This window comes from Orcinus orca, chromosome 17 (assembly GCF_937001465.1).
Source record: "Orcinus orca chromosome 17, mOrcOrc1.1, whole genome shotgun sequence".
Lineage (NCBI taxonomy): Eukaryota > Metazoa > Chordata > Mammalia > Artiodactyla > Delphinidae > Orcinus > Orcinus orca.
In genome coordinates, this window is record NC_064575.1 from 86,694,853 (window position 1) to 86,718,786 (window position 23,934).

The 23,934-nt window shown below is 67.8% G+C and overlaps 1 protein-coding gene across 10 annotated transcripts in view; it reads right to left on the minus strand.

The window, feature by feature from the left end:
- Positions 1-3,352: 3,352 nt before the first annotated feature.
- The window catches only part of LOC101271232 (plectin), a 57,674-nt gene continuing 37,092 nt past the window's right edge, over positions 3,353-23,934 (minus strand). For 9 of the 10 annotated variants that reach the window (XM_049700556.1, XM_049700557.1, XM_049700558.1 and 6 more), the window contains 27 exons: positions 23,537-23,703; positions 22,789-22,904; positions 22,605-22,711; positions 22,410-22,529; positions 22,236-22,331; positions 21,895-22,022; positions 21,546-21,639; positions 20,914-21,068; positions 20,558-20,828; positions 20,405-20,482; positions 20,141-20,302; positions 19,882-19,986; positions 19,666-19,761; positions 19,289-19,414; positions 18,042-18,194; positions 17,802-17,956; positions 17,592-17,718; positions 17,322-17,505; positions 17,079-17,236; positions 16,763-16,941; positions 16,287-16,425; positions 15,829-16,185; positions 15,663-15,746; positions 15,395-15,499; positions 15,204-15,302; positions 10,843-14,223; positions 3,353-10,739 (listed from right to left, as the gene is read on the minus strand). In XM_049700556.1, the coding sequence (XP_049556513.1) occupies positions 4,521-10,739; positions 10,843-14,223; positions 15,204-15,302; positions 15,395-15,499; positions 15,663-15,746; positions 15,829-16,185; positions 16,287-16,425; positions 16,763-16,941; positions 17,079-17,236; positions 17,322-17,505; positions 17,592-17,718; positions 17,802-17,956; positions 18,042-18,194; positions 19,289-19,414; positions 19,666-19,761; positions 19,882-19,986; positions 20,141-20,302; positions 20,405-20,482; positions 20,558-20,828; positions 20,914-21,068; positions 21,546-21,639; positions 21,895-22,022; positions 22,236-22,331; positions 22,410-22,529; positions 22,605-22,711; positions 22,789-22,904; positions 23,537-23,703 (13,161 nt within the window). In that variant the 3' untranslated portion in view covers positions 3,353-4,520. The remainder of the gene's footprint in view (positions 10,740-10,842; positions 14,224-15,203; positions 15,303-15,394; positions 15,500-15,662; positions 15,747-15,828; positions 16,186-16,286; positions 16,426-16,762; positions 16,942-17,078; positions 17,237-17,321; positions 17,506-17,591; positions 17,719-17,801; positions 17,957-18,041; positions 18,195-19,288; positions 19,415-19,665; positions 19,762-19,881; positions 19,987-20,140; positions 20,303-20,404; positions 20,483-20,557; positions 20,829-20,913; positions 21,069-21,545; positions 21,640-21,894; positions 22,023-22,235; positions 22,332-22,409; positions 22,530-22,604; positions 22,712-22,788; positions 22,905-23,536; positions 23,704-23,934) is intronic. The other variant, XM_049700564.1, reaches the window with a different exon arrangement.

Consider the following 23,934-nt stretch of genomic DNA (forward strand, 5'->3'; position numbering starts at 1 on the left):
GTCGTGTAGCACCTGCCTGTGCGGCCCAGGCCCTCGTTCTTGCCCCTGAGGATCTGCGGCAGCCCGAGGTTTGGGATTTCTAGGGTCAGCAGACCCCTCAGGGAAGTGTCAGCCCCCACGCTGAAGTTCTGCTTAATTTTTCACCCCTGAGGGTTTCCTTTTCTTTCTTGTGACCTCAGGTACCTGACAAGGTATTGGTTTACAGTGGGAGATTTACAGTGGGAGGGTTTTCCGGGGTGTCTGGGTCTGTCATGCTGCTGCCGCTGTGAAGGTGTCGTTGTTTAAGCAGGTGCAGTTGGTGATCCACTCAGAGCCCATCTTGGGGGGTGGGTGTGCCCATCCCCCAGCTGCTGTGGACTCACACCAGTGCCCTTAGCGAGAGGTGCCCTTGGACGACAGAGCTGCCTGGCTAACAGGTGCCTGGGAGCCGCCTGCCCCCACCCAGGGCAGCCCGTAGTCCACGGCTGGAGGGGGGATATCAGCCTAGACCCCTTGTCGCTGGAGAAACAGCTCTCTGAGGTGAAACTCACAGTCCTGTGACACCCACGGATCAGGCCACGCGTGGTGGGGTTCGCCGAAGCCACACCTTCGCCCACTGCTTTTCTCACACCCTCTCCCGAGAGCACAGCCCCCGTAAACCAGGTGCACCTGGACCGCCGTCGTGGGCTCTGCTTCTGGAGAACTGATCTGAGACAGGTGGTGCCGGGCGTGGTCCCGGAAGCATCCTCCACAGCAGGGTTTGGGGTTGGACGCCCACGGCTCACCTCCGGCGGCGGTGGACGTTGTCAGTCCCAGCACCTAGAGCAGGACTGGTGCTCAGAGCATATGTGGTGAAACGTGCCGCGTATGGGCAGGGGGAGGGCACAGGTACCATGGCGGGGGCGTGGCCCAAACCGTGTGCCCCGAATCCACGTGCTGCAGGGCTGATTCCTGGACCTCAGGAGGGGACTGTGTCTGGAGATGGCATCTTTAAAGAGGTGATCAAGGTACATGAGGTCATGAGGGTGGCCCCAACCCAATCCGACAGGTGTCCTCACAAGAAGAGAAGGTCGAGACATAGACACGCACAGAGGACGGCCCCATGAGGACTGAGAGAAGTCGGCCATCCACGTGCCAAGGAGAGAGGCTTCAGGAGGAACCAGCCCTGCTGCCTGTTTTTTTTTTTTTCTGGTTGCGCTGCGCTGCTTGTGGGATCTTAGTTCCCTGACCAGGGATCGAACCCGGGCCCTCAGCAGCGAGAGTGCGGAGTCTTAACCACTGGACCTCCAGGGAATTCCCATCCCTCCCTGCTGACAAGCTGATCGCAGACTTCGGCTTCCAGAACTGAGAAGAAGTACATTTCTGTCATTTAAAAGCCCCTATCCTGTGGTATTTGTTGCGGCAGCCCTGGCAGCAAGAACATGATGTGGGGTCTCCGGCGAGGCCCCAAAGGAGAGCCCCGGCTCTGAAGTGAGGACAGAGCACGTGCGGACCCCACAGAGCTGTTCCTAGAGTGCTCCTGGGGCTGGGGGGCTGCACATCTGACCACAGGACGTGGGTGACGGTGCGACCACAGCTCCCGTCTGGAGCTGGTGCCCTGAGACCCACCGACACACAGTTGGCGGGCTGGGCGAGGGCTTAGGGTAAGGGGGAGTGGACGCCAGGCCCTGGCTCACGCAGAGCCAGAGGGCTACATGAGCAGGTGGCCCGCACCACCACTTCCCCCACTACTGCCAGACCACAGCCTTGCAGAGGGTCCCCACGAGGGCACGGAGGAGGAGGCCTGGCCGGGTGCACCATGGCACGTGTGGTGTGTCGGGCCGCACGCAGGCACAGCCCCACTCGGGGCTGCCAACAGTGGCTGGGGAAACCCCTGGCTGGAGCTTCTGCAGTGCACTGGGTGACCCCCGGAGCGGAGAGGACAGCGGCTCCCGGGTGGCCAGGAGGAACGGCCGGGCCGGCTGGTCAGGGCCTGAGAGCATCAGGGGTGGAGGACGGGAACGAGGTGCTGGCGGCCACGGGAGTGAGGTCTTGCATCACGTGCTGACGTCTGCTGGGAGCGGCGTGAGGAGCCACTGAGCCGCCCACGGACCGCAGGACTTGCCCAATGGGTGCCGGGCTCACAACCGCGCCGGCCCAGCAAGCACAGGCTGGTGACACACCCCCTCCCAGCCTGGCCCGAGGCCACCCAGCAAGAGGGACACTGACCACTTCAGCTCGGCTGCCTTTGCCTCTCAGCCTACCTGCGGGTTCCTGCAAAACATCACCTTGGACCTCAGACCCCTCTTCCGGCACGGGGGTACCGCAGGGCTCCAGGCCTACAGGAAGCTGCTGGCCTGGCAGAATGTTGGACGGCCTCATAAGGAAGTAGCTGACACCCTGAGGGACTGCAGCACCGTCCTTCCGGATGTGGGCGTGACCTTGAGTCAATGACCCCAGAAGGCGGCCCACCGGGTCTGGGAACCCAGGAGTGGAAGCAGAAGCGGCCCAGCCCCAACAGGCTCCGGGACCCGCCGCGGTGCAGGTGCTTCTCGTCCCTGCAACTTCAGGCTGTGAGACCCTCGCGGTCCTGGTCGGCGAAGGAAAACATGGCCACCCGGGGCGTGGCGGGAGTGTCCCACTCAATTCACAGCCACGGCTACCACCTGGCCAGGCGGCTGCTCGTTGCCGTAGACCAGCAGGCCAGGTGGGCACCGTCCTGGCCGGGAGGACCCTGACCACCCACGGAGGCAGGGCTGCTGCCCCGGGCATCTTGGTACTTCCACGCCCAGGGTTAACTGCAAGTGGGCAAGAGAGCAGAGCCCGACAAACGCTGGGTAACCAGGACTTTAGACCCCCAAGGATGAGGGGCTACCCCCTGGGGCAAAGCAGGGAGATGGCATGGGTCAGGGCCTCATGGCCTCAGAGCCAGTGGCTCACCGGGTGGCTTGCCCCACTCACCCTCCTCCACTGCCGCCGCTCAGGCTCGTGACTGCACCCTTCTCTGGAGGGTTACCCTTGGCCGACACGGACCAACTTACCCAGGGGTCACGCTGCCTCTTCCACACAATGACCGACCGAAGGGCACGTAAGACCCCCGTCTCAGACGTAAGCGCCAATCACAAACCCAGCCTGGGGGGCTGGGCCGAGGGACAGGTCACCACCTGGGCTGAGCAGGCCCCAGCTGGCCCGGCCTCCACCTCGCCCTATGCTCTGGGTCACTCAGCCTGGGTTTCTCTGAGGGGTGCAGCCCCCGGCCAGCGTCTTCACGAGACCCGGTTCTTCTGCCCCAGGCCAGGACACAGTGGCCAAGCTCAGAGCCTGGGGCCGCAGCACCCCCTTAGCCCAACACACAAGCTGACCTCAGGACAAAAAGTGAGACAGGACCCGCGGGAAAGTTGGAATTGCTTTTATTTGGGCGAGCGCCGCAGGCCCGCCGTGGTCGGGTTAGTGTTCTGTCCTCAGAGGCAGCCGAAGCCTGGGCCTCCACCCGCCACCTACCTGGGTTAGTGGGACGTGCAAAGCTCAGTCGGAGAGCAGAGGCGGGGGCGGAAGCCACCAGGGCGCGGGGCTGGATGGGACAGGACTGGTGGCACCGGGCTGGGCTGCCTTGTCCCCAGGCCCAACACAGGGATTGAGGAGCCCTGGGAGAGGCAGGCAGGCAGGCAGCACCCAGGGTGGGGTTCCACAGGTTCCAGGGGACAGTGGGCCCACGGAGGGCAAGAGGCCTGCAGAAGCCCAGTCATTCCCGGCCGGCACACCCAAGAGCTGGGCAGTGGTGAGCCTTTCACCAGGAGGGTCTGTCTCCCACCCCAGGTCTGGGTCCTCGGGGCCTGGGGTGCAAAGGGGGACACAGAAGGCACTTACTAGGGAGCTGAGGCTGGAAGGCTGAAGCCAGAGGCGTGGGGTCTCGGGCACAGGTTGGGGGCTGGGAATGGAGCCGGGAACAGGCTGGGGCCTGGCCCGGGCCAGCTGGGTCTGCAGACTGGACCCTCATCTTCCCATGGGGAAGGGGCTTCCCTGGGCAGCCTAGAAGAGATGGCTGACCCAGGACTCCCTCCCTCCCTCCCCAGCAAGGCCCACTGAGCAAGCAGGTCAGTCCCGGAAACAGGAGAAAACGCTGGCGCTGAGGGCCCTGCTACTGGCGGGGCCGATGCCTGCTGCCCGAGCAGGTGGCTGGGGGTTGGGTGGGGCCGGCCTACAGGGCTGGGGGAACCTCGCCCAGATGGAACCCCCCTGGGGAGATGAGAGGGCTGAGTTGGGGGCCCAGCTCTGGACCCTCCAAGGCACCTGGCTGTGGTGAGTGGCAGGTAAAGAGAAGCGGGGAGACCTGGGGTGGGGGGGTGGTGGGGGGCGCAAGGTGGTCAGTGGGGCTGGACTGGCCCCGGCCCCTAAGAGACAGGCTGTCTGGACAACACATACATGTTAACGTGTTAGTCTGTACTTTTTGGTTAAACTTTAGGCACCGCTTGGGAGGAAGACACCTTGAAACATTAAAGACCCCAGCACCTGGGCGGGGAGTCTGGCCACATGCAGAGCGGGAGGCGGGGTGCAGGAAGGGGTCAGGCTGCCGCTGACTCGGGGCCCCCCGCGGAGGGCGTGGGCCCCGAGGCGTAGCGGCGGCCATAGCCCGAGGACGAGTAGGACGAGGAAGAGAAGGTCATGGAGAAGCCCGAGCCGGTGGCGTCAAAGCTGCCGCGACGGGACCCAGCCCGGGAGCCGGTGCGCGAGCTGGAGCGCGAGCCGGCCGCGGAGCCGGAGCCGCTGATGCTGTAGGGGCTGTAGTAGCCCTTGCTGGACTGGGCGGCAGCCTCCAGCAGCCGCAGGCCCGTGCCCTCCTCCACCATGCTGCGGTCCAGCGCGTCCTTGTAGGAGATCTTGAGCTTGGTCTTGGGGCAGGTGAGGTACTTGGAGTAGGCGCTAACGTCGCGCAGCTTCTGGGCGGTGCGGGCATCCACGGTGCCGCGCTGCAGGGCCTCGTCCAGGGCCACGCGGCCTGGCGTGTCGGGCTCGATGAGGCCACCCGTCAGGTACTGCACCTCCAGGAAGCGCTGGCCCGCCTCGTAGTAGAGCCAGCCCTTCTTCAGGGCCTGGGCGGCCGACATCTTGGTCTTGGTGCGTGGGTCCTCGAAGCCGCAGAAGGCCTTCTGGGCCAGGTTGATGCGGTCCACCATGATCTTGTCCACCAGGCCCTTGTTGACGGCGTCGGTGACGGGGAAGCGCTCGCCGGTGCTGGGGTCGATGATGCCCCCGGTGCAGGCCTGCGCTTCCAGCAAACGCTGCCCGGTGATGTTGTCCACCAGGTTGCGGTGCATGGCCTCTGTGATAGACACCTTCTCCAGCGTCTCCGTGTCCAGGATGCCAGCCACGGGGCCCGTCTCCTCGGTGGGGTCGGACCAGGAGGCCAGCTGGGTCCTGGAGACAGCGGGGCTGATAGGGTAGGAAGAGGAGGACCCCACGGAGGACGAGCGTGAGCGGAAGCCGCCGGCGTTGCCTGAGAGCATGTCGGCGAACTCGGCGATGGAGAGCGTGCCAGCACGGTACTGGTCCAGCGCCGAGCGATCGATGAGGCTCTTGGCGATGGCCTCATCGATGTCGTACTGGCGGCCCGAGCGGCGGTCGATGATCATGGACTTGACCACGCCGTCCGATGAGGAGATGGTGATCTCCTCCCACTCGCATTCCTGCTCGGACAGCTCCAGGTAGGTCTGGTGGTCGATAAGGCCCTTGCGGTAGGCCTCGTACACCGACATCTCCTTGCCCGTCTCCGGGTCCACGATGACCACACGCCGCTTGCGCACTGAGGACTTAGAGGATGTCTTCCGCTCCCGCTTCTTCTCCTTCAGCGGCAGGAGCCGCAGCCCCGTCTGGGGGTCAGTGACGCAGCGCTCCATCAGCTGCAGGTAGGTGAGGTTCTCCTCCGTGTTGGGGTCAAAGAAGCCCTTGGTGTCGTCCGAGGGGTCGGTCAGGATCTCATTCATCTCCTCGTCAAAGAGGCCGCGCTGGTAGGCCACGTCCACGGGCAGGCGGTGGCTCTCCTCGGGGTCGATGATGCCGCCCGTGGCGATCTGGGCCTCCAGCAGCCGGATGCCGTGGTCCTTCAGGATCAGACCCTTCTTCATGGCCTGGAAGAGGGAGATGAGCTTCCCGGAGTAAGGGTCCTTGTAGCCGGTGACGGCACGCTCGGCCGACAGCAGCTTGTCCTTAAACTCGGGACCCACGATGCCCACGCGCACGGCCTCCTCCACGGTTAGCTTGAGCCCCTTGATGGGGTCGATGACGTAGCCGGTGGCCGCCTGCGCCTCCAGGAGCTCGAAGGCCGTGCCGGGGCGGATGATGCCCTTCTTCATGGCCTGGTACACCGACAGCCGCTCCCTGGTGGCGTCGACGAGGACGCCGGCGATGCTGCTGGTACCCTCGAGGAACTTCTGCAGGTCCTTGGAGACCTCCTCGACGGAGGCCAGGCCCTCCTGCAGCCGCAGCGCCGTGGCCTCATCCATGACCTGCGAGCGCACCAGCTCCTCCACCGTGATCTGCTTGCGCAGGCCGCGGAAGGTCAGCTTGCGGGCATCCGCGAGCGGCAGGAGGAGCTGGCTGCTGGCCTCGTCGCGGCGGCACCGCCGGAGCAGCTGCGTGTAGCTGAGGCGCTCGTCCGTGGAGGGGTCCACGTAGCTGCGCACCTCGCTGGGCTCTGACAGCCGGTCGTGCGTGTCCTTGTCGAGGTAGCCGCGCTGGTAGGCCACCTCCAGCGGGAGGTGGAAGCCTAGACGCGGGTCGATGATGCCGCCCGTGGCCAGCTGAGCGTCCAGCAGCCGCAGGGCCTCCTCGGTGGGGATCAGGTCCTTCTTCATGGCCTGGAAGAGCGAGATGGTCTGCTCCGTGTAGGGGTCACGGTAGCCGGTCACAGCCCGCTCAGCTGACAGCAGCCGGTCGTGCAGCTCGGGGCCCACCAGGCCCTTCCGCACGGCCTCATCCACGGCCAGCCGCTCGCCCTTCACCGGGTCCAGCAGGAAGCCCGTGGCCGCTTGTGCCTCTAGTAGCTGGCGGGCCACCTCGGCACTCAGCTGCCCCTTCTTGAGGGCCTGGTAGATGGTCAGCGTCTGCCTGGAGCTGGGCCGGTAGATGCCGGCCACACAGCCCGTGCCGTAGAGGTAGTGCCAGGCGGACTCGGCCTCCAGCACCTCGCGGAGGCTCCTGGCGCCCTCCTGAAGCAGGCTGTAGGACTCGCGGGAGATGACCCGGGCCTCGTACAGGTTCTCGGCGGTGATGCGGCGGCCGACGTGGTCGAAGGAAGCCAGGTTCTGTGAGCGGACTATCTCGGTTTTCTCGATGATCTCGATGATGATGATGATCATACGCTCCTTGGTCACGCGGCCGGCCTGGAAGTCGGCCATCAGCTGGGCCCGCTGCTCCTGGGGGATCAGGTCCGACTGCATCACCTCCCACAGGGACATGGTGGAGCCACTGTGGCTGCCGCTCCCAGGGATGTTGATCTGTGTCTCCTCGAAGGCCCTCCGGGTCTCCTCCTCGGTGTACACCCGCGTGGTCTCCACCACCTCTGCTTTCTCTGCCCCTCTCAGCGGCAGGAGCCGCAGGCCCGTCTCGGGGTCCTCCACGCAGCGCTCCAGCAGCTGCAAGTAAGTGAGGTTCTCGTGCGTGTTGGGGTCAAAGAAGCCCTTGGTGTCGTCGCTGGGGTCCTGCAGGACGCGGTTCATCTCCTCGTCGAAGTAGCCGCGCTGGTAGGCCACGTCCACGGGCAGGCGGTGGCTGTGCACGGGGTCGATGATGCCGCCCGTGGCGATCTGGGCCTCCAGCAGGCGGATGCCGTGCTCCCTGAGGACCAGGCCCTTCTTCATGGCCTGGAAGAGAGAGATGGTGCTGCCTGAGTAGGGATCCTTGTAGCCCGTCACGGCCTTCTCAGCCGACAGCAGCTTCTCGTGCAGCTCAGGGCCCACGACACCGGCCTTCACGGCCTCGTGCACGTACAGACGCTGGTTCCGCACAGGGTCCACCAGAAAGCCAGTGGCTGCCTGGGCCTCAAGCAGGAGGGTGGCGGTGCTGGGCCTGAGCAGGCCGCGCCGCATGGCCTCGTAGATGGTCACCTTCTCTTTGGAGTCCTCCAGGTAGATGCCAGCAAGGCAGCCGCTCCCCTGGAGGAGTGTCCGCACCGAGTCCAGCTCCGAGAGGTCCTTGACCGACGTCTTGCCGTCCTTGAGCTGCTCATACTGGGTGCTGTTGAGGACCCCGGCGGCCAGGAGCTCGCTGGCCGGCACAGGGGCTCGGAGGCCACTGAAAGAGAGCCTCTCCCGCCGTACGGTCTCCACTTCCTCCACGATGGTGATGAGGATCTTGATGACCTTCTCCACGGTGACCTTGCCCGTGCGGAACTGGCGCAGCAGCTCCTGCCGCTGCTCGGCCGTGAAGTACTCGGAGTTGATGAGCTCCCACACTGTCACCGTCCTGCCCCGGAAGCTGCCCACGGGGACCTCGACAGTGGCCTTCTGGAAGGCCTCGCGGGCCTGGAGCTCGGAGTAGAGCTCCTGCTGCCGGGCCCGGGCAGCCTCCTCCGAGAGCGGCAGCAGGCTCAGCCCCGTCAGCTGGTCGGGGCGGCACTGCTGCTGGAGGTGGCTGTAAGTGACGGGCTGCCACGTACGGGGTTCGTAGTAGGTCTTGGCGTTGTCCTCGGGTGCTGAAAGGGCGGTGCTGGTCTCCTTATCCAGGTAGCCCCGAGCACAGGCGACGTCCAGGGGCACACGGTGGCTCTTGCTGGGGTCCACGATGCCACCTGTGGACAGCTGGGCGTCCAGCAGACGCAGGCCCTGCTCCCTGGGGATGAGACCCTTCTTCAGGGCCTGGAACAGGGACACGCTCTGCCCTGAGTACGGGTCCTTGTAGCCTGTCACAGCCTTCTCGGCCGACAGCAGCTTCTCGTGTAGCTCGGGCCCCACGAGGCCGGCGCGCACTGCCTCGTCCACAGTCAGCCGTGCGCTGGTGGTGGGGTCGATGATGTGCCCGGTGCCGGCCTGGGCCTCCAGCAGGGCCACAGCTGCCTCTGGCTGCAGCAGATCTTTCCTCAGGGCCTCGTAGATGCTCAGCTTCTGCCCTGCCTCCTCTAGCCACACACCCGCGATGACGCCGGAGCCCCGCAGGGCCCGCCGCACGGCCTCCGCCTCAGCTACCTCCTGCACGGAGCGCTCGCCCCGCTGCAGCTGGCGGAAGAGCTCACGGTCAATGACCCTGCTCTCGAGCAGCTCCGCAGCAGGGACCAGGGCACGCAGGCCCTCGAAGCAGAGCTGGCCCTTCTGTTCGTGCTCCTCGACCACGGTGATGACGATCCTGATAATCTTCTCCACGGTGACCTTGCCTGTGCGGAACTGCCGCAGCAGGTCCCGTCGCTGCTCGGCCGTGAAGTACTCGGAGTTTATGAGCTCCCAGATGGTCACTGTCCTGCCCTGGAACTTGCCGAACGGAGCGGACACAGTGGCCTTCTCAAACACGTCCCGGGCCTCCGAGTCGGTGTAGACCAGCTCACCACCCTTGGCAGCCTGGTCCGTGAGCGGCAGGAGCCGCAGGCCCGTCTCGGGGTCCTCCACGCAGCGCTCCAGCAGCTGCAGGTAAGTGAGGTTCTCGTGCGTGTTGGGGTCGAAGAAGCCCTTGGTGTCGTCGCTGGGGTCCTGCAGGACGTGGTTCATCTCCTCGTCGAAGTAGCCGCGCTGGTAGGCCACGTCCACGGGCAGGCGGTGGCTGTGCACGGGGTCGATGATGCCGCCCGTGGCGATCTGGGCCTCCAGCAGGCGGATGCCGTGCTCCCGGACGATGAGGTCCTTCTTCATGGCCTGAAAGAGGGAGATCTGCTCCCCGGTGTAGGGGTCCTTGTAGCCAGTGACGGCGCGCTCGGCCGACAGCAGCTTGTGATGCAGCTCAGGGCCCACAACGCCCTCCTTCACGGCCTCGTTGACGGCCAGCCGCCTGTTCCGCACGGGGTCCAGTAGGAAGCCTGAGGCCGCCTGGGCCTCAAGCAGGATGAGGGCTGTGCCCGGGCTCAGCAGCTGCCTCCTCAGGGCCGCGTAGATGGTCAGCTTCTCGTCGGCAGGCTTCAGCAGCAAGCCGGCGATGCTGCTGCGGCCCTGCAGGTAGTGGCGCACGTCCTCCCGCTGAGCGAGCTCAGCCACCGTGGTGCGGCCCTGCGCCAGCCGCTGGAGCTCCTCTGCGCTCAGGATGCCCACCTCCTGCAGCTGCTGGGCCGGCACCTTCTGCCGCAGGCCGTCAAAGGCGTGCTCAGGCTCTGCCACGGCGGCCGGGCCGTCGGCTGCGTCCTGGCCATTGGGCAGGGGTCTGGCGGCCGCGGCCTGAGAGGCAGCGACCTCCCCCGGGTGGGCCAGTGCAGCCCGGCGCTCCTCCTCCAGGTGCTGCAGCCGCTCACGCAGCCTCTGGTTCTCCTCCGCCAGCAGCTTCTCCTGCTCGTGCCGCTGCAGCTCCAGGCACCGCAGCTCCTCTTGCTTGCGCCGCACCTCCTCCTCGGCCTCGCGCTGCCGCCGCCGGGCCTCCTCCATGCTGGCCGCCAGCTGCTCCTTCTCCTGCTGCAGCTGCTGCTGCTGCCGCTGCTGCTCCTCACGCAGCTGCTGTGCCTTGGCCACCTCGTCCTGGAAGAGCTGCTCCAGCTTGGCCTTCTCCTGCTCGATGAGGTGCTCCCGCTGCAGCAGACTGTCCTTCTCGGAGAGGAAGCTCTGCTGCAGGGCCTGGGTCTCCTGAAGCAGCTGCTCCTGCCGCACCATCTGCATCTGCGAAGGGGGAAAGGGGGCGGTCAGGGCCATGCGGGCCCCCGGGAACACCTGCCCGAGAGCAGACCCCGCCCCAGATCCCTGCCCACGCGCGGGGAGATACCTCCTCAGACTTGAGCTGCAGCAGCTGCGCCTCCTGCTTGAGCTTGTCCTTCTCACACTCCAGCTCCGCGATGGCCTCCCGCAGGCGCTCGGCATCCTGGTCACTTTGTTGCCGCTGGGTCTCGAGCGTCTGCACCAGCGTCACCTTCTCCTGCGTGGCGAGCTCCGTGCGGTACAGCCTGTCGCCTATCTCCTCCGCCTGCTTCCGGAAGCGCTGGGCGTCCTCCTCCGCACGGGCCTGAGCCCGGCTCATCTCGGCCACGCGCAACCTGAGACGCTCCGCCTCGGCACTCATCTCCAGCTGCCGCTGCCGCTCTGTCTCCAGAGTCTTCTGGAAGCCCTGCGTCTCCTGTGCCAGCTGCTGCGCCATCTGTTCCTTGTCCTCCTGCAGCCGCCGGGCCTGCTCTTGGGCGAGCTCCTTCTGCTGCTGCAGCAGCTCTGCCTCCGCCTTGAGCCGCGTGGCCTCCTGCACCGCCTGCATCTTCTCCTTGAGCATCTTCTCTGCCAGGGCCCGCTGCTGAACCAGGTCTTCCTCCGCCAGCTGCCGCAGCCGTGCCGCCTCCTGGGCCGCCACGCTCAGCCGCGCAGCCTCCTCCGCCACCTGCTTCATCTTCTCCGCCTCCTCCTGCAGGAGGCGCTGCGTGTTGTCCTTGTCGCGCAGAACGAGCGCGCGGTTCTCCGCCTCGATGCGGGCCTTGAGCTTGCCCAGCTCTTCCATCTGCACGCGCAGCGAGAACAGCTCTTCCTCCACCTGGCCGCGCTGGCGGGCCGCCTCCGTCACCTCTGCCTTCAGTCGCTGCAGCTCCTCGTCTAGGATGCTCTTCTGGTGGTCGGTCTCCTCCAGCTGCAGCCGCAAAGCCGTCAGCTCCTGCTCTACCTGCGCCTTCTGCCGCAGCGCCTGCTCAGCGAACTGCTTGTGCTTCTCCATCTCGGCGTCGGCCGCCTGCTTCTGCCGCAGGGCCGCCTGCTCTGCCTGCGCCCGCCGCGCCGCCTCCTGCTCGGCTTCCTTGCGCAGCTTCTCCGCGGCAGCCTGCGCCTGCGCCTGCGCCTGAGCCTGTGCCTCCGCCGACTGCTTCAGCCGCTCCGCCTCCTCCACTTGCCGCCGGGACTGCGCCGCCTCGTGCTCGGCCCGCTCCCGCGCCGCCTCCGCCTCCTCTGCCGCCCTCCGGGCCGCCTCGGCCTCACTGCGCAGACGCTCCAGCATGCTCTGCTCCTGCTGGAGCGTCTGCTGCAGCTCCTGCTCCTTCTGCCGCACTGTGAACGCGTGCGCCTTTTCCTCCGCCTGCAGCCGCTTCTGGGCGGCCTCCTGGGCCAGCTGCAGCTGCCGAGCCGACTCCTGCTCTGCTCGCTCACGCAGGCGCCGCGCCTCCTCCACCTTGGCCTTGAGCCGCTCCACCTCCTCCAGCGCGGCCTTCCGTTGCCGCGCGGCCTCTTCCTCGGCCGCCAGGCTCTTCTGCACACGCTCCTCGGCCTCGCGGCGCCGCCGCTCCTCCTCTGCCGCCAGCTGCCGCTGCCGGGCGGCCTCCTGCTCCGCCTGCTCCTTGCTGCGCAGCGTGTCCTCGGCGTTGCCACGGATCCGCCCCAGCTCCAGCTCCAGCTCCGCCTTGCCGGCGGCCGCCTTCTCAAAGCTCCCCTTGAGCGCCAGGATCTCCTCCTCCACCTGCCGCCGCTGCCTCAGCGTGTCCTCCACCAGCCCCTTCTGCCGCTCCAGCTCGCTCTCCGACGCCTTGCGCAGCTGCGCCAGCCGCTCCTCGATGTCGGCCTTGTGCTGGGCCGCCTGCTCCTCCAGAAGCCGCCGCTGGAAAGCTTCGTCTTCTGCCAGCCGCCGCAGGCGCTCGTTCTCCGCCTCCTTCTCCTTGAGCGCGATCTCCGCCTCCGTCTTGAGCCGCGTGGCCTCGCTGATGGCGGCCAGCTTCTCGGCCAGCACCCGTTCTGCCTCCGCCCGCTGCCGCACAGCATCCTCCTCCGCCAGCTGCCGCTGCCGCTTGGCCTCCTCCGCCAGGGCGCGCAGGCGGGCGGCCTCCTCCGCCAGCTCGCGGAACCGGCCGGCCTCGGCTTCCAGCCTCTGCTTGGACTTCTCGCTGGTGGAGCGTGACTCCTCCTCGGCCCGCGCCTTGCTGGCCAGCAGCACCTCCATCTCAGCCCGCACTTTGGCCAGCTCGGCCTCCAGCTCCCGGCGCTTCTGCGTGGCCGCGGCCGCCTCCCGCTGCAGCCGCGTCAGCTCCTCCTCTAGCAGCTGCCGCTGCTGCTCCCCCTGCTCCGTCTCGGCCCGCAGCCGGATCAGCTCCTGCTCCGCCGCCAGGCGCTGCTGCGCGGTGCCCTCCGCCAGCTGCCGCTGCTTCTCCAGCTCCCGCTCGGCCAGCTCGCGCTGCCGCACGGCCTGCTCCTCTGCCTTGCCGCGCCGCCGCGCCTCCCGCTCCGCCTCCTCCTTCTGCTTCTCCGCCTCGGCCTGTGCCAGGCTCTTCTGCTGCGCCACCTCCTCCGCCTGCAGCCGCATCCGCAGCGCCTCGTTGGCCTTCAGCTGCCAGCGCTCCAGCTCCCGCTCAGCCTCCGCGCGGGCGCGCTCGGCCTCGGCCTGCTGCTCTGCCCGCCGCGTGGCCTCCTCCCGCAGCTGCACCACGGCCACGTGCTCTTCCTTGAGGGTGCGCTCCAGCTGCGCCGTCTTTTCGGCGAAGGAGGCGTGCTCGCTCTGCAGCTCTGCCTCGGCGCTGCGCTGCGCCGTCTCCAGGGCCACCTGCACTTGGCGTGCCCGCTCTGCCTCTGCCTGCCGCAGGCGCCGCTCCGCCTCCTCTGCCTGCAGCCGCAGCTCCTCCAGCGCCTGCAGGGCCCGCTGCTTCTCGCGAGCCGCCTCAGCCTCCGCCTGCACACGCAGGGCCAGCTCGGCCTCCGCCTGCCGCTTGCGCTGGGTCTCGTCTTGCACCTGCCGCCGCAGGCGCTCCGCCTCCTCCTGGGCCTGCCGCTTCTGCGCCTCGGCCTCTTCTGCCCGCGCACGCAGTGCCTGCAGCTCACCCTCTGCCCCGCCGCGCTGGCGCTCGGTGGCCTCCAGCTGGAGGCGCACCACGCGGATTTCCTCTTCGATCCGCAGCCGGCTGCGCTCGGCCGCCTCCACCTGCCGGGCCTTGGCCTGGATCTCTGCCTCCGAGCTCTGCCGCAGGTGCTGCAGCTCCTCCTGGATGCTGCGCTTCTGCTGCTGCGCATCCACCGCCACCTCCTCCCGGCGTGCCACCTCCTCCTGCATGCGCCGCTGGAGCTCCTGGGCCTCGCGCTCTGCCAGCGCTTTCGCCTGTGCGTGCGCCTCGGCCAGCTGCCGCTGCTTCTCCAGCGCGGCCTCCACCTCGGCCAGTCGCTCCCGCTCCTCTGCCCGCTGCTGCTCAGCCAGCCTCTGCGGCCGCAGCAGAGAGAGAGAGAAAACCGGAGAGAGGAGTGAGCACGGAGCAGGTGCTCCCAGCACACGACACGGTGCCACCACAGCTCACCCTGACAGCGCGGTGCAGGGGTTGGGAAGGGACAGAGGTCCCAGCCCAGCCGAGGGAGGCTGCGTGCACCCACCCAGGGCACTTGGGGCAGCGAGCGCAACCTGGCTCCACAGTGCTCACCAGCCTGGGGATAGGAGACCCAGATGTTCTCCCCTCTTCCCGCAGACAGGCGACAGAGACACACAGACAGGGGCCGGGGGGAGAGAGAGAAAGAGAGAGAGAGAGAGCAAACAAAGCAGGGGGCTCACAGGGCCTGGGAGCCGCGCCCGCCATACAGCCCTGCCTGAGCACCGCTGAATGCCCGGCGGCCTGGCTCTGGCCACGGGGCCCCTCTCCCTGACCCGGCGGGGCAGGGTGGCCAGCGTGGGACATCAGCGCAGATCTGAGCCAGTTCGGAAGGGGGACTCGATAGCCTGCGGTTCTGAGCAGAGAGGAAGCTGCAGGTAGGCCAGACGGAGGGGTCACCCAGGAGGCAGGAGGAACAAGACGGGGAAGGTACCCTTCCTCACCCAAGCACCTCGGGGCACCCCTCCCCAGCCCCCATGACCCAACAGCCCAAGGTTCTTGCAGAGCAAGTGGCCAAGCAAAGAGCCCGATGCAGAGTCCCGAGGAGACACACACACGAGAGCCGGTGGGACGCCTGGGGGGGGCAAGCGCCAACACAGAAGAGAAAGAGAAGATGCCAGCCGCCACAGCAGCCGCCACAGGGAGGGCAGTGCAGCGTCGGGCCAAGGTGGGCTGGGCCGCAGGTCAGGCGAGCCTGGGGACAGGCCGTGCTGCGGGGAGCTGGGTGGGGGGGCGTGGGGAGAGCTCAGGCGGGCTCCTAGGGGCCACACCTGGGGCAAGGTGGGCAGCAGGACGGCCTTCCCACCCCGGCGGGTCATACCTCCTCCTCCTCCATACGTCGCAGAGTCTCACCGATGAACTTGATGTACTGGCTTGTGAGCGTGCTCAGCTCACTGTAGCGGGTACGCAGGTCCACGTACTGGGGGGAGGGAGGGAGGAGGCACCCAGAGTCAGCCCTGCCCCTGCTGACTCAGGCTCAGCCCACCCACCAGCCCTGCCCCTCAGCCTCACCTCCTGGATGACGCTCTCGGCCCCCGACTGGACCTTGGGCTTCTTGGCTGGTGAGGCCACCGGCTCCAGCTGTGCCTTGTACGTGACCAGCTGAAGCTCATAGTCCTGCAGGGACACGCTGGTTGGCCGCCAGCTCTGCCCTCCCCACCCTGCCCTTGAACCTGCCCACAGGCTTTGCCCAGCACGGCCTGGCCTGGGGGGCCCCCTTGAGGTCCCAGGCCCACCACCTGCACGTCTCCCCTGGGACACGAGGCTGCAAAGGCCTCACCTTGATGGCATTGATGTACTGCTTCGCGAACCTCTGGCACTCCTCCACCTTCTCCCCGTGGCGCTCGATATCTTCCAGCAGTGCCTGGGAGAGCAGGGTGGTCAGCAGCCAGAGGGCGCACCACGCCCCCGCCCCGCTCCCGCCGGCCCGGCCGGGGCCCACCTACCTTCTCCTGCCGCAGCTGCTCTCGCACGGCCTGGCTGTCGGCCAGTGGCATGGCCTGGATCTGCTCCTGCCTCTGCTTGGCGTCCTGCAGCCAGGTGCCCAGCGGGTCTGCGCTCTCGCGGTAGTAACGCAGCTGGCGGCCCAGCTGCTCGAGCTCGCGCTGCCGCACGTCGGTCTGGGCCAGCACGGCCTGCCAGCGCTCCAGAAGCAGGGCGACCCGCTCACGCCAGCGCTCCACCTCCACGTCCCGCTCGCCGTGTCGCTGTTGCAGCCGCTCGCCCACCTCCTGCGCCCCCCGCAGCTCGTCCCGCAGGGCATCGAACACAGGCTGCTGCGCCTCCGCCTGGGCCCGAAGCTTCTGTTGGGTCAGAGAAGAGGGTGCCGTTTCAGCCCGAGGCCCCTGCCGCTGGCCCCGGCGTCTCTGGGCCCTCCCGGCAGGGCGCGGGCCTGTGGCGGTACCTTCAGTGCAGCCTTGGTGGCCTCGAGCTCTGGGAGGGTGGCGGGCACGGCCTGGGCCTCCTTGAGCTGCTGCTCGTGGGCCCTGAGCACCTCCTCGGCCCCCTGTGTGCTGCGGATCACCAGGCTGATGGTCTTGAGCCTGCGGGAGAGCAGGGCTCAGAGCGGGGCTGGGGTGCAGCCCACACACCTTCCACACCAGTGACCCTCCTGCAGGTGGGGGGCCCTAAGTCCTCCTCTAATAGCCCCTCAAGCCCTCTCACCCCACATCCAGTCATCAGGAAGCCCTGCCTGCAAGGCACACCAGGACTGAACCCCTCCGGCCACCTCTGCGACCCCCACCCTGCTCCACACCGGCCATCCCGTGGCCAGACCCCGCAGCGGACCCCACCTCGTTGGCACCGTTGCCCTGCCAGTCCATACACTTCCCAAGACGCCCCTTCGGTCACAGCCCCCCGGCCGCCGTCAGGTGCACTCACTTCTCCAGGTAAATGGCGGACAGGCTGCGGACCTGCTCCAACTTGCCCAGGGTCAGCTCCAGCTCTGAACGCAGAGTGGGGGCAGCGGGTGACGGCTCGGGCAGGGCCAGAACCTTCTCGGCCTCGGCAGAGAGCCGGGCAACCCCCTTGCCCAGCCCCTCCACCTCAGCCTGTGCTTTCTACGAGAGATGGAGCAGGAGGCGAGCTGAGCCCACACGCCCAGCACACAGCACGTGTGCAAGGCCGGGGTGGGGTGCAGCAGGGGGTAGGGTGCAGCACGGGGTGGGGGTGGGGTGGGGGGGTGGACGGGGCCTGCCTGCTGCTCGGTGATGCGCTGAGCACACTCCCGCGCGGGCTCCTTGTCCAGCGGCAGCCGCAGGCGGTGCACGGTGCGCGTCTCGCAGGCCTCCAGCTGCAGCCGGATGTCCTTGAGCTCTGAGATGCAGCGCTGACAGAGGGACGACTCCTGCTCGCCTGCGGACATGTCCAGCTCACAGGCTGCCCCAGCCACGCCCTCCGCCGCCACCCCCCACCCCCCACCCCGGCAGCACCCGCCTACCCTGCTCCAGGCTCTGCAGCAGCTGCTGGTAGTGGCGGCTGCAGGAGCCGTACTCGCGCTCAGCCTGCAGCCGGTCCTCAGGCCCGAAGCCACCAGCGTCCTGGCTGTCCCGCAGAAAGGCCTGGTAGTGCAGCTCCAGGCTTCGCAGGGCCTGGCGCTGCTCCTCTGGTTTCAGCGTGCGGAACTGCAGACAGCACGAGGGCTGAGCACGGCCGCAGGAAGACCCCTGCCGCCCGGCACCACCCACAGTGCCCAGCGGGGTGGTCGTACCGTGATCAGGGACCAGGAGCGGATGAGCTGCATGTCGCGGCTGAGGCTCTGCCACGCCAGAAGGCTCTTCATTTCCGTGTGCAGCTGGTGCCACAACGCAACCAAGGCCTGGTGCTGGGCCTCCAGCCTGCCAGGTCAGGGGCACAGTCAGGGGTGTCCGGGGACCCGCCCGACACCACCCTCTCCAGCTGCATACCCAGGACCACGCACCTGGCGACGGCCTCCTGGGCCTCCTGGTTGGGCGGGGGCACAAGAAAGCACACGGAGGGCACGGTGGCCTCGCTGCCGGAGCTGCTGAGCACCTTCCAGTAGGATGGCTGCGCAGGGCCTACCATCTGGCACTCGTCACCCTTGTGCACGGTCACCTGAAGCAGTCAGAGCATCGCAGCGCGGCCCCACCCACACCCATGCCCACCCTGCCCGGCCCACCCTGCCCGGCCAAGCCCTCACCTCCACCTGCTTGTAGTCGCACACGGCCAGCAGCGGCACGCGGCCCCGCACGGGGTGCGCTGGGTTGCGGGGCTTTAGCTTCACGATGGCCTTGGCCCGCTTGGCCAGGCCCGAGAGGTGCCCCCTGTACTCGTTTAGCTGTTCCTTCTCGTCCTGCAGAGGAGGGGCAGCTCAGAGACCATCACCCGGCGTCAGACACCGAGCACCCAGACGGGGGTCTGTGAGGACCCACGTGCCCACCCCGGGAAATGCAGGAGCACCCCTGGACCCCCGCTACGCCCTGAGATCCCGCGTCCTTCCAACTGCCCCCAGAATGCTGTGGGGCTCGGCACTCAGCCAGGACAGGCGCCCGGTCCCACCGACACTCCTTCCTTCCCAGTTAGGACCGAAGGGCTTCCCCAGCCCCCGTCACATGTGGCGTCCTTCAGGGGAGGGCCCCGCAGCGTCCTCTCCCCTCTGCCCTCCCCTGTCCTGCTGTGGAAGGTCGCCCACCTCCTCCCATCCAGCCACTCCGAGGGATGGAGGACCGTCCAAGGCTGCAGGTCAGGGTCCACGTGGAAGCTGCCTACACCTCTCCCGCCCCCTCCTGGGCCGATGCTGCCACTGAGGGGGCCTCCTGGACCCCAGGCTTCGCTGACCCCCACTCCTGACCACAGGAGCTCCAGGCGGCAGGGCCTGCCAGCTTCCTCTCTCCTCCATCACTCCCTGCCCCAGGGCACCTGAGCAGCACACTCAGCTGCCTCTGTGTCCTCCTCAGCCCTCCCGACTGCGCCTGCCCCAGACTGTCAGGCCCGAGATGCTGATGGACCTGCCCGTGGTGACGTGGCTGGCAACAGAGCAGCTGACTCAGGCCTCTACTCCCTTCAGGGGCTGTGTGGGTGGGGGAGGCTTGTACCAGCTCTGGCCAGCCACCTGCCCCCAGGCCAGGACCCTGCCGCTAAGCTCTCGGTTCACCCATACCCTCGCCCCACTGTGCTGACCTCCAGCCCCTATCGTGCCTCCTGACCCCTGCTGGCACCTCTAGTCACCACGCTCCGCCTCCAGAGGGACCTTCCCAGAGCATCGATGCAGCCCAGACACCGGGCCAGCCTCTCCCTGTGCCCCCCTGGCCCTGGACCCTGCCACCTCGATGCCTGCCGCTGCCTGTGCCCCTCCAGCCCCACAGGCCAAGAGGCCGGGCCTCAGCGTCTGTCTCTTGCCGGGCTGCACGGCCCTGGGCTCGGCGGGGGCCCGGGTGGTCGGTTCACCTGGGCGTCCTGCAGCAGGTCCTCGAGCCGAGTGACGGTGATAGAACGGTCACAGGTGTACTTCCTGCGCAGCGTCTCCTGCAGTTTCCGCAGCTGCTCCTCAGCCTCCCGCACGTCCGAGAAGAACTGCGGCGGCAGAAATGGGTAACGCTAGGCCAACAGCCGAGAGCCCCCGGCCAAAGCTGCCCCAGCACGGGCCGGAGGGGCTGGGCCCAACAACCGGGGAGGATTCTGACGCGAGGTCCGTGGGACAGTGCGTGGGGTCGATTATCCACGTCCGCACGGACATGGGGAGGGGCCCCAGATCCGCAGCGGTGGCCGAGGGGCTCCTCGAGGTCACTGCAGCGGAGCCGGGGGTTGGGGAGCCCAGTTCTTACCTGGAAGTAGGCGGTGTTGTCCTTTAGGTGCGCCTCGATACAACAGCACAGCTGTAGCATCCAGCTCCACTGGGTCTGCAGGGCCGCCTGGAAGGACTGCAGCACAGCACGTGGCCCCGTCGGGCCCTGCCCCGCACAGAGGCCCGGGGGGATCCCCCCAGCCCTGCCCCACCACACCAGGGGGGCCCGGGGGGGGTCCCCGCATCCCCACCCCACCTCCGCCGTGGGCCGGGCAGGGTGGTCTTCCCGAAGCAGGCGGTCGCCGGTGCCCTGGATCTCTTTGATTTTCTTTTCCTTCAGCTCTAGTTCGTGCATCAGGGCCTGACATGGAGGCAAGGGCTCTCAGGGGCGGTGCCAGGGCCGCGTCGGGGTCCACCCATCTCCCGCCAAGCACCACCCAGGGTCTGGAGCCGGACCCGCACTGGGGAGGGCAGTCGTGGGAGGGGAGGGCCCGGAGGCTGGCCACCTGCCTCACCGAGTAGCCCTCCTTCTTGGCGGCCATGTTGGTGTTGCGGTCGCTCCAGTCGAAGCCCACCTCCTCCTCCTCCCTGTCACTCAGCCACATCAGCTCCTTGGTGGCGGCGGCCACAAAGCCATGCAGGCTCTCCAGGGACCGGAGGCGGGCCTTGGAGGAGCTCTGTGAGCAGGCAGGCGGGGAGTGTGTCAGCCCCGCGCCCCCCTCCCACCCCCCCGCCCCCTCCCACCCTCCCACCGCGGCTCCCAGCCGGCCGCCACTCACGAGCAGCCTGGTGTACTGCAGGTCCAGCCGACCCAGGCAGTCTCGGTAGGCACCCCGGGTGGCCGGGGAGAGCTGGCCCTGTGGGAGGTGAGGAGGGGTGAGGCCTGCGGCGGCCAGGACCTGGCCCGCGCCCACCGCCCGGCCCCCACTCACCTCGTCAGTGCGCGCCCGCTCGATCTTGGTCCGGAACTCCTCGACCGACTGGTGCAGGCCTCGGTGGCTGCCCAGCTGCGCCTCCACGCTGGGCAGGTCCACGCCCCACTCAGCGCTGTCCAGCCGGCGCTGGTTCTCCTCCACCCAGGCCAGCAGGTCCTGCAGGTAGCGCAGGGTGGAGTCCTCGAGCTCGGGGTGCCTCGGCGTGCTCCGCAGACGCAGGTTGTACTCGGTGCGGACGGCCACCAGACGCTCATGCAGGCGGTACACCCTGTGGGCGGGGCAGGGGTCAGGAGGGGTCAGCGGAAGCGGGGTGCCCTCCCCAGGCCCTGGGGGTGGGGTGGGGCCTGGCCCACCTGCGGTACATCTGCTCGCCCTGCGGGTGCCGCCCATCCTTGAGAGTCTGCACGTCGTTGAACAGCGTCCGGATCATGCTATCCGCCTTGTCCAGGTCCCGCTCCAGCTCGCCCGCCCGCTGCGGGGCCTTGCCTGAGGCCAGCAGCCGGACATCCTGCAAGGTGGTCGTCCTGACTCACAGCCTGGCCACCCCGCCGCCCGCCTGCCTGCATGGGGCTCCCCCGCTGCCTCCAGGCCCACCCCCATCCTTTCCCTTTCCTTCCCGTCCACCACGGCACATTCTTCTGATGTTTCTGGTGAAACCCGCAGCCCCCACCTCTCTGGGGGACCCAGGACCGGGTCCAAAGGCCTCCACTAGGGCCCAGAAGCTGGACGGTTCGTGGTCTTGTCCTCCAGCTCCCACCCCTGGAAAGTTCTCCCCAAGAGAGCCCCTGTCCAGGCCCACACAGTCCTGCCTCTCTGGGCCCCACGGGTCTGGGCAGCAGCTCAGGGCGGGCCTGGTGCCCAGGAGCCAACTCTGCCCGAAGCTAGCGGTCAGAGTCTGCTCCACACCCAGAGGGAGGAGCGCTCAGGGCCCGCCTCCCTCCCCCAAGCCTCCCCGCCCAGGCCCACCCTCCTGCCCGCCCCTCACCGACTGCAGCAGGGCGTCGGCCTGGTTCAGCTGCTCTTCACACAACCCGGCCTCCATCTGTAGTTTGCTCACGACACGCTGAAGACGCTCTAGTCTGCGGCCCAGAGCAGCCACGGGACCCCCAGTAAGTGGCGTTGGCCACCAGGCTCCCCGCCGCAGAGCGCAGCTCCCCTCCTGCTCCCGGCCTGCCCACCAGCCTGCCTGCGGCCCACAGCTCAGTGTGGGTTTCTCAGCCTCGGGGAGGGGGCATTTCCTCCCCAGGCAGTGACTCACCCTCGGGGTGGCTTCCCTGCCACCGCAGGGCCCCACCCGCCGCCCAGCTGCCCCGTCCACCCCAGCGCCCGCCCACCTCTCAAACTCGCTGCGGAGCTGCTTCTCCCGCTCCAGGATGGCCACGTGCAGCTTGCCCCACTCCTTCTCCACGTCCAGCGGGTGGTAGCCGGGGGGCATCTTGAGCTGGCCTGCTTGCACCGCCCCCTGTGGGCAGGGACCTAGCTCAGGCCTGGGCCAGCAGAGGCTTGGGGGTCACCTGGGCCCCCGGCCCACCCGACCTGAAACAGCCCTGGTCCCAGCTCTGTGGTAAGGCCGGGCCAAGCCTGCTGGAGGGGATCCCACAGGCCCCGGGCTCCCGGGCAGCTTCACTCACCTCCAGAATGCCCCCCGCTCCCCTCCCTCCAGGACCCCCCTCACCTCCAAGGACTGGTAGATGCCCTTGCACCGGTTCTTGTCCGCCTCCTTGGCTGGAAGCTCCGTCTCCTTAAACTTCAAGAACTGGCACCACAGGATCTGGGGACAAGAGGTGTCAGCAGCCAAACCTGGGGCTCCACAGCGGGCACAGGACCCCGGCTAAGCAGAGAAACCCACCTCGATTTCTTCAAAGCTGGAGGGGAAGCGGCGCTCCTCGAAGCCAGCCGTGTGTGCCCGGATCCACTGCAGCACCAGCAGCACCAGCTCGCGGTACTCCTGCCAGCGCAGCTGCAGCTCCTGGGGAGGGGGGCGACGGGCCGTCAGGGGCCCGCCTATCCCCTGCCCGCCCCGGGCCTGCCGGCCGGCACTCACATTAGCCTTCACCCCGTCCTGCACGTCGGGCACCCGGGGCATGGCATCGTACAAGGATGAGACGTAGGTGATGATGGACTTCTCGTCGGGCTGAGGGACGTCCACATCTGCGGGGGAGGAGGGTCAGAGGGGCCTCAGCGAGCGGCAGGGGAGGAGAGAGTGAGGCGGGGGCCGCGGCACGTACCCTCAGGGTCCAGGAGCCTTGTCACCCCCAGGTCCCGCTCTGCCACGGAGAAGGCCTGGTCCAGGTTCTCCAGGTTGGTCTGACGATACACCTTGTTCATGTCGATGAGCGTAGGCCTGTGGGCAAAGGGGCGGGTGGGGCAGGCAGGCGGGAACACAGGGGCAGCGAGGCCCACCGGGCAGGTCAGCGCACAGACATGCCTTCCTCAGGCCCCCAGAGACACAGAACCCCCAGCAAACGCTCATCCTGAAAAACACCCCCACCCCACTAGCGTCCAGTCCCACCCACCCAGGTAGCCCACCTGCAGGTGCTGCACACATTGGGCCCTGGCCCCAGGAGCTCAAGGGGCCTACAGTGGGCACAGCCACAGGGTGGGGTGCCGGTCAGCCTGGGCCCCCCGCAGGGCCGACCCCACACAGGCCCCTTCTGGGGTGTCCACGTGGGGCCAGCACTCATGGCTCTGAAAACCAGCAGGCTGCTGTCCTCTGGCCTTGAAGCCGGCGCGGCCTCAGGAAGGTCCCAGGAGGAGGCGGGAAGGGCGTGCGTAAGGCTGGGCCTACTCGCCTGCACCCTCCCAGGGAGGCGGGCTGGCGCTGGTGCCTGTCCCTGTGGGCGGCAGGTCCCCGTGGGCGGCAGGTCCCCGTGGGCGGCAGACGCCTCCTCGCCCCCACTCGTTTGAAGTTGCCCAGCTGAGGGGCTGCAGGGATGCCCCCGACCCACAGTGCCCTCCCTGCCCCGGGCCGCGTACTTGTGCCGATGGATAATGGCGTTGAAGAGGCGGCCATCTCGCCAGCTGGAGGTGAAGTTGTCACAGCGCAGGCCCTGGAAGCCCTCTATCATGCGCTGGGACCACAGCAGCAGCTTCTCCTTGGCTGTCATGTCCTCCGACTGCCCGCTCACCTGGATGTCCGAGATCTGCCCCACACAGCGGGCAGGAGACGGGAGCTCAGCCACGGCCACCGACCTGCCCGGCGCCCGGTCAGGGTGCACAGGAGCTGCCAGGCCACCTGAGGCAGGCTGGGGCCGCAGGGACCCGCCACACCTCAGTGTCACAAGCCGAGGCCACTCTAGGCAGCAGCTGCCACAGAATGGCAGGCCCCCAGCCCCTGCCGTCGCCACAGGGTGGGTGCCCTGGGCTCCCTCCTC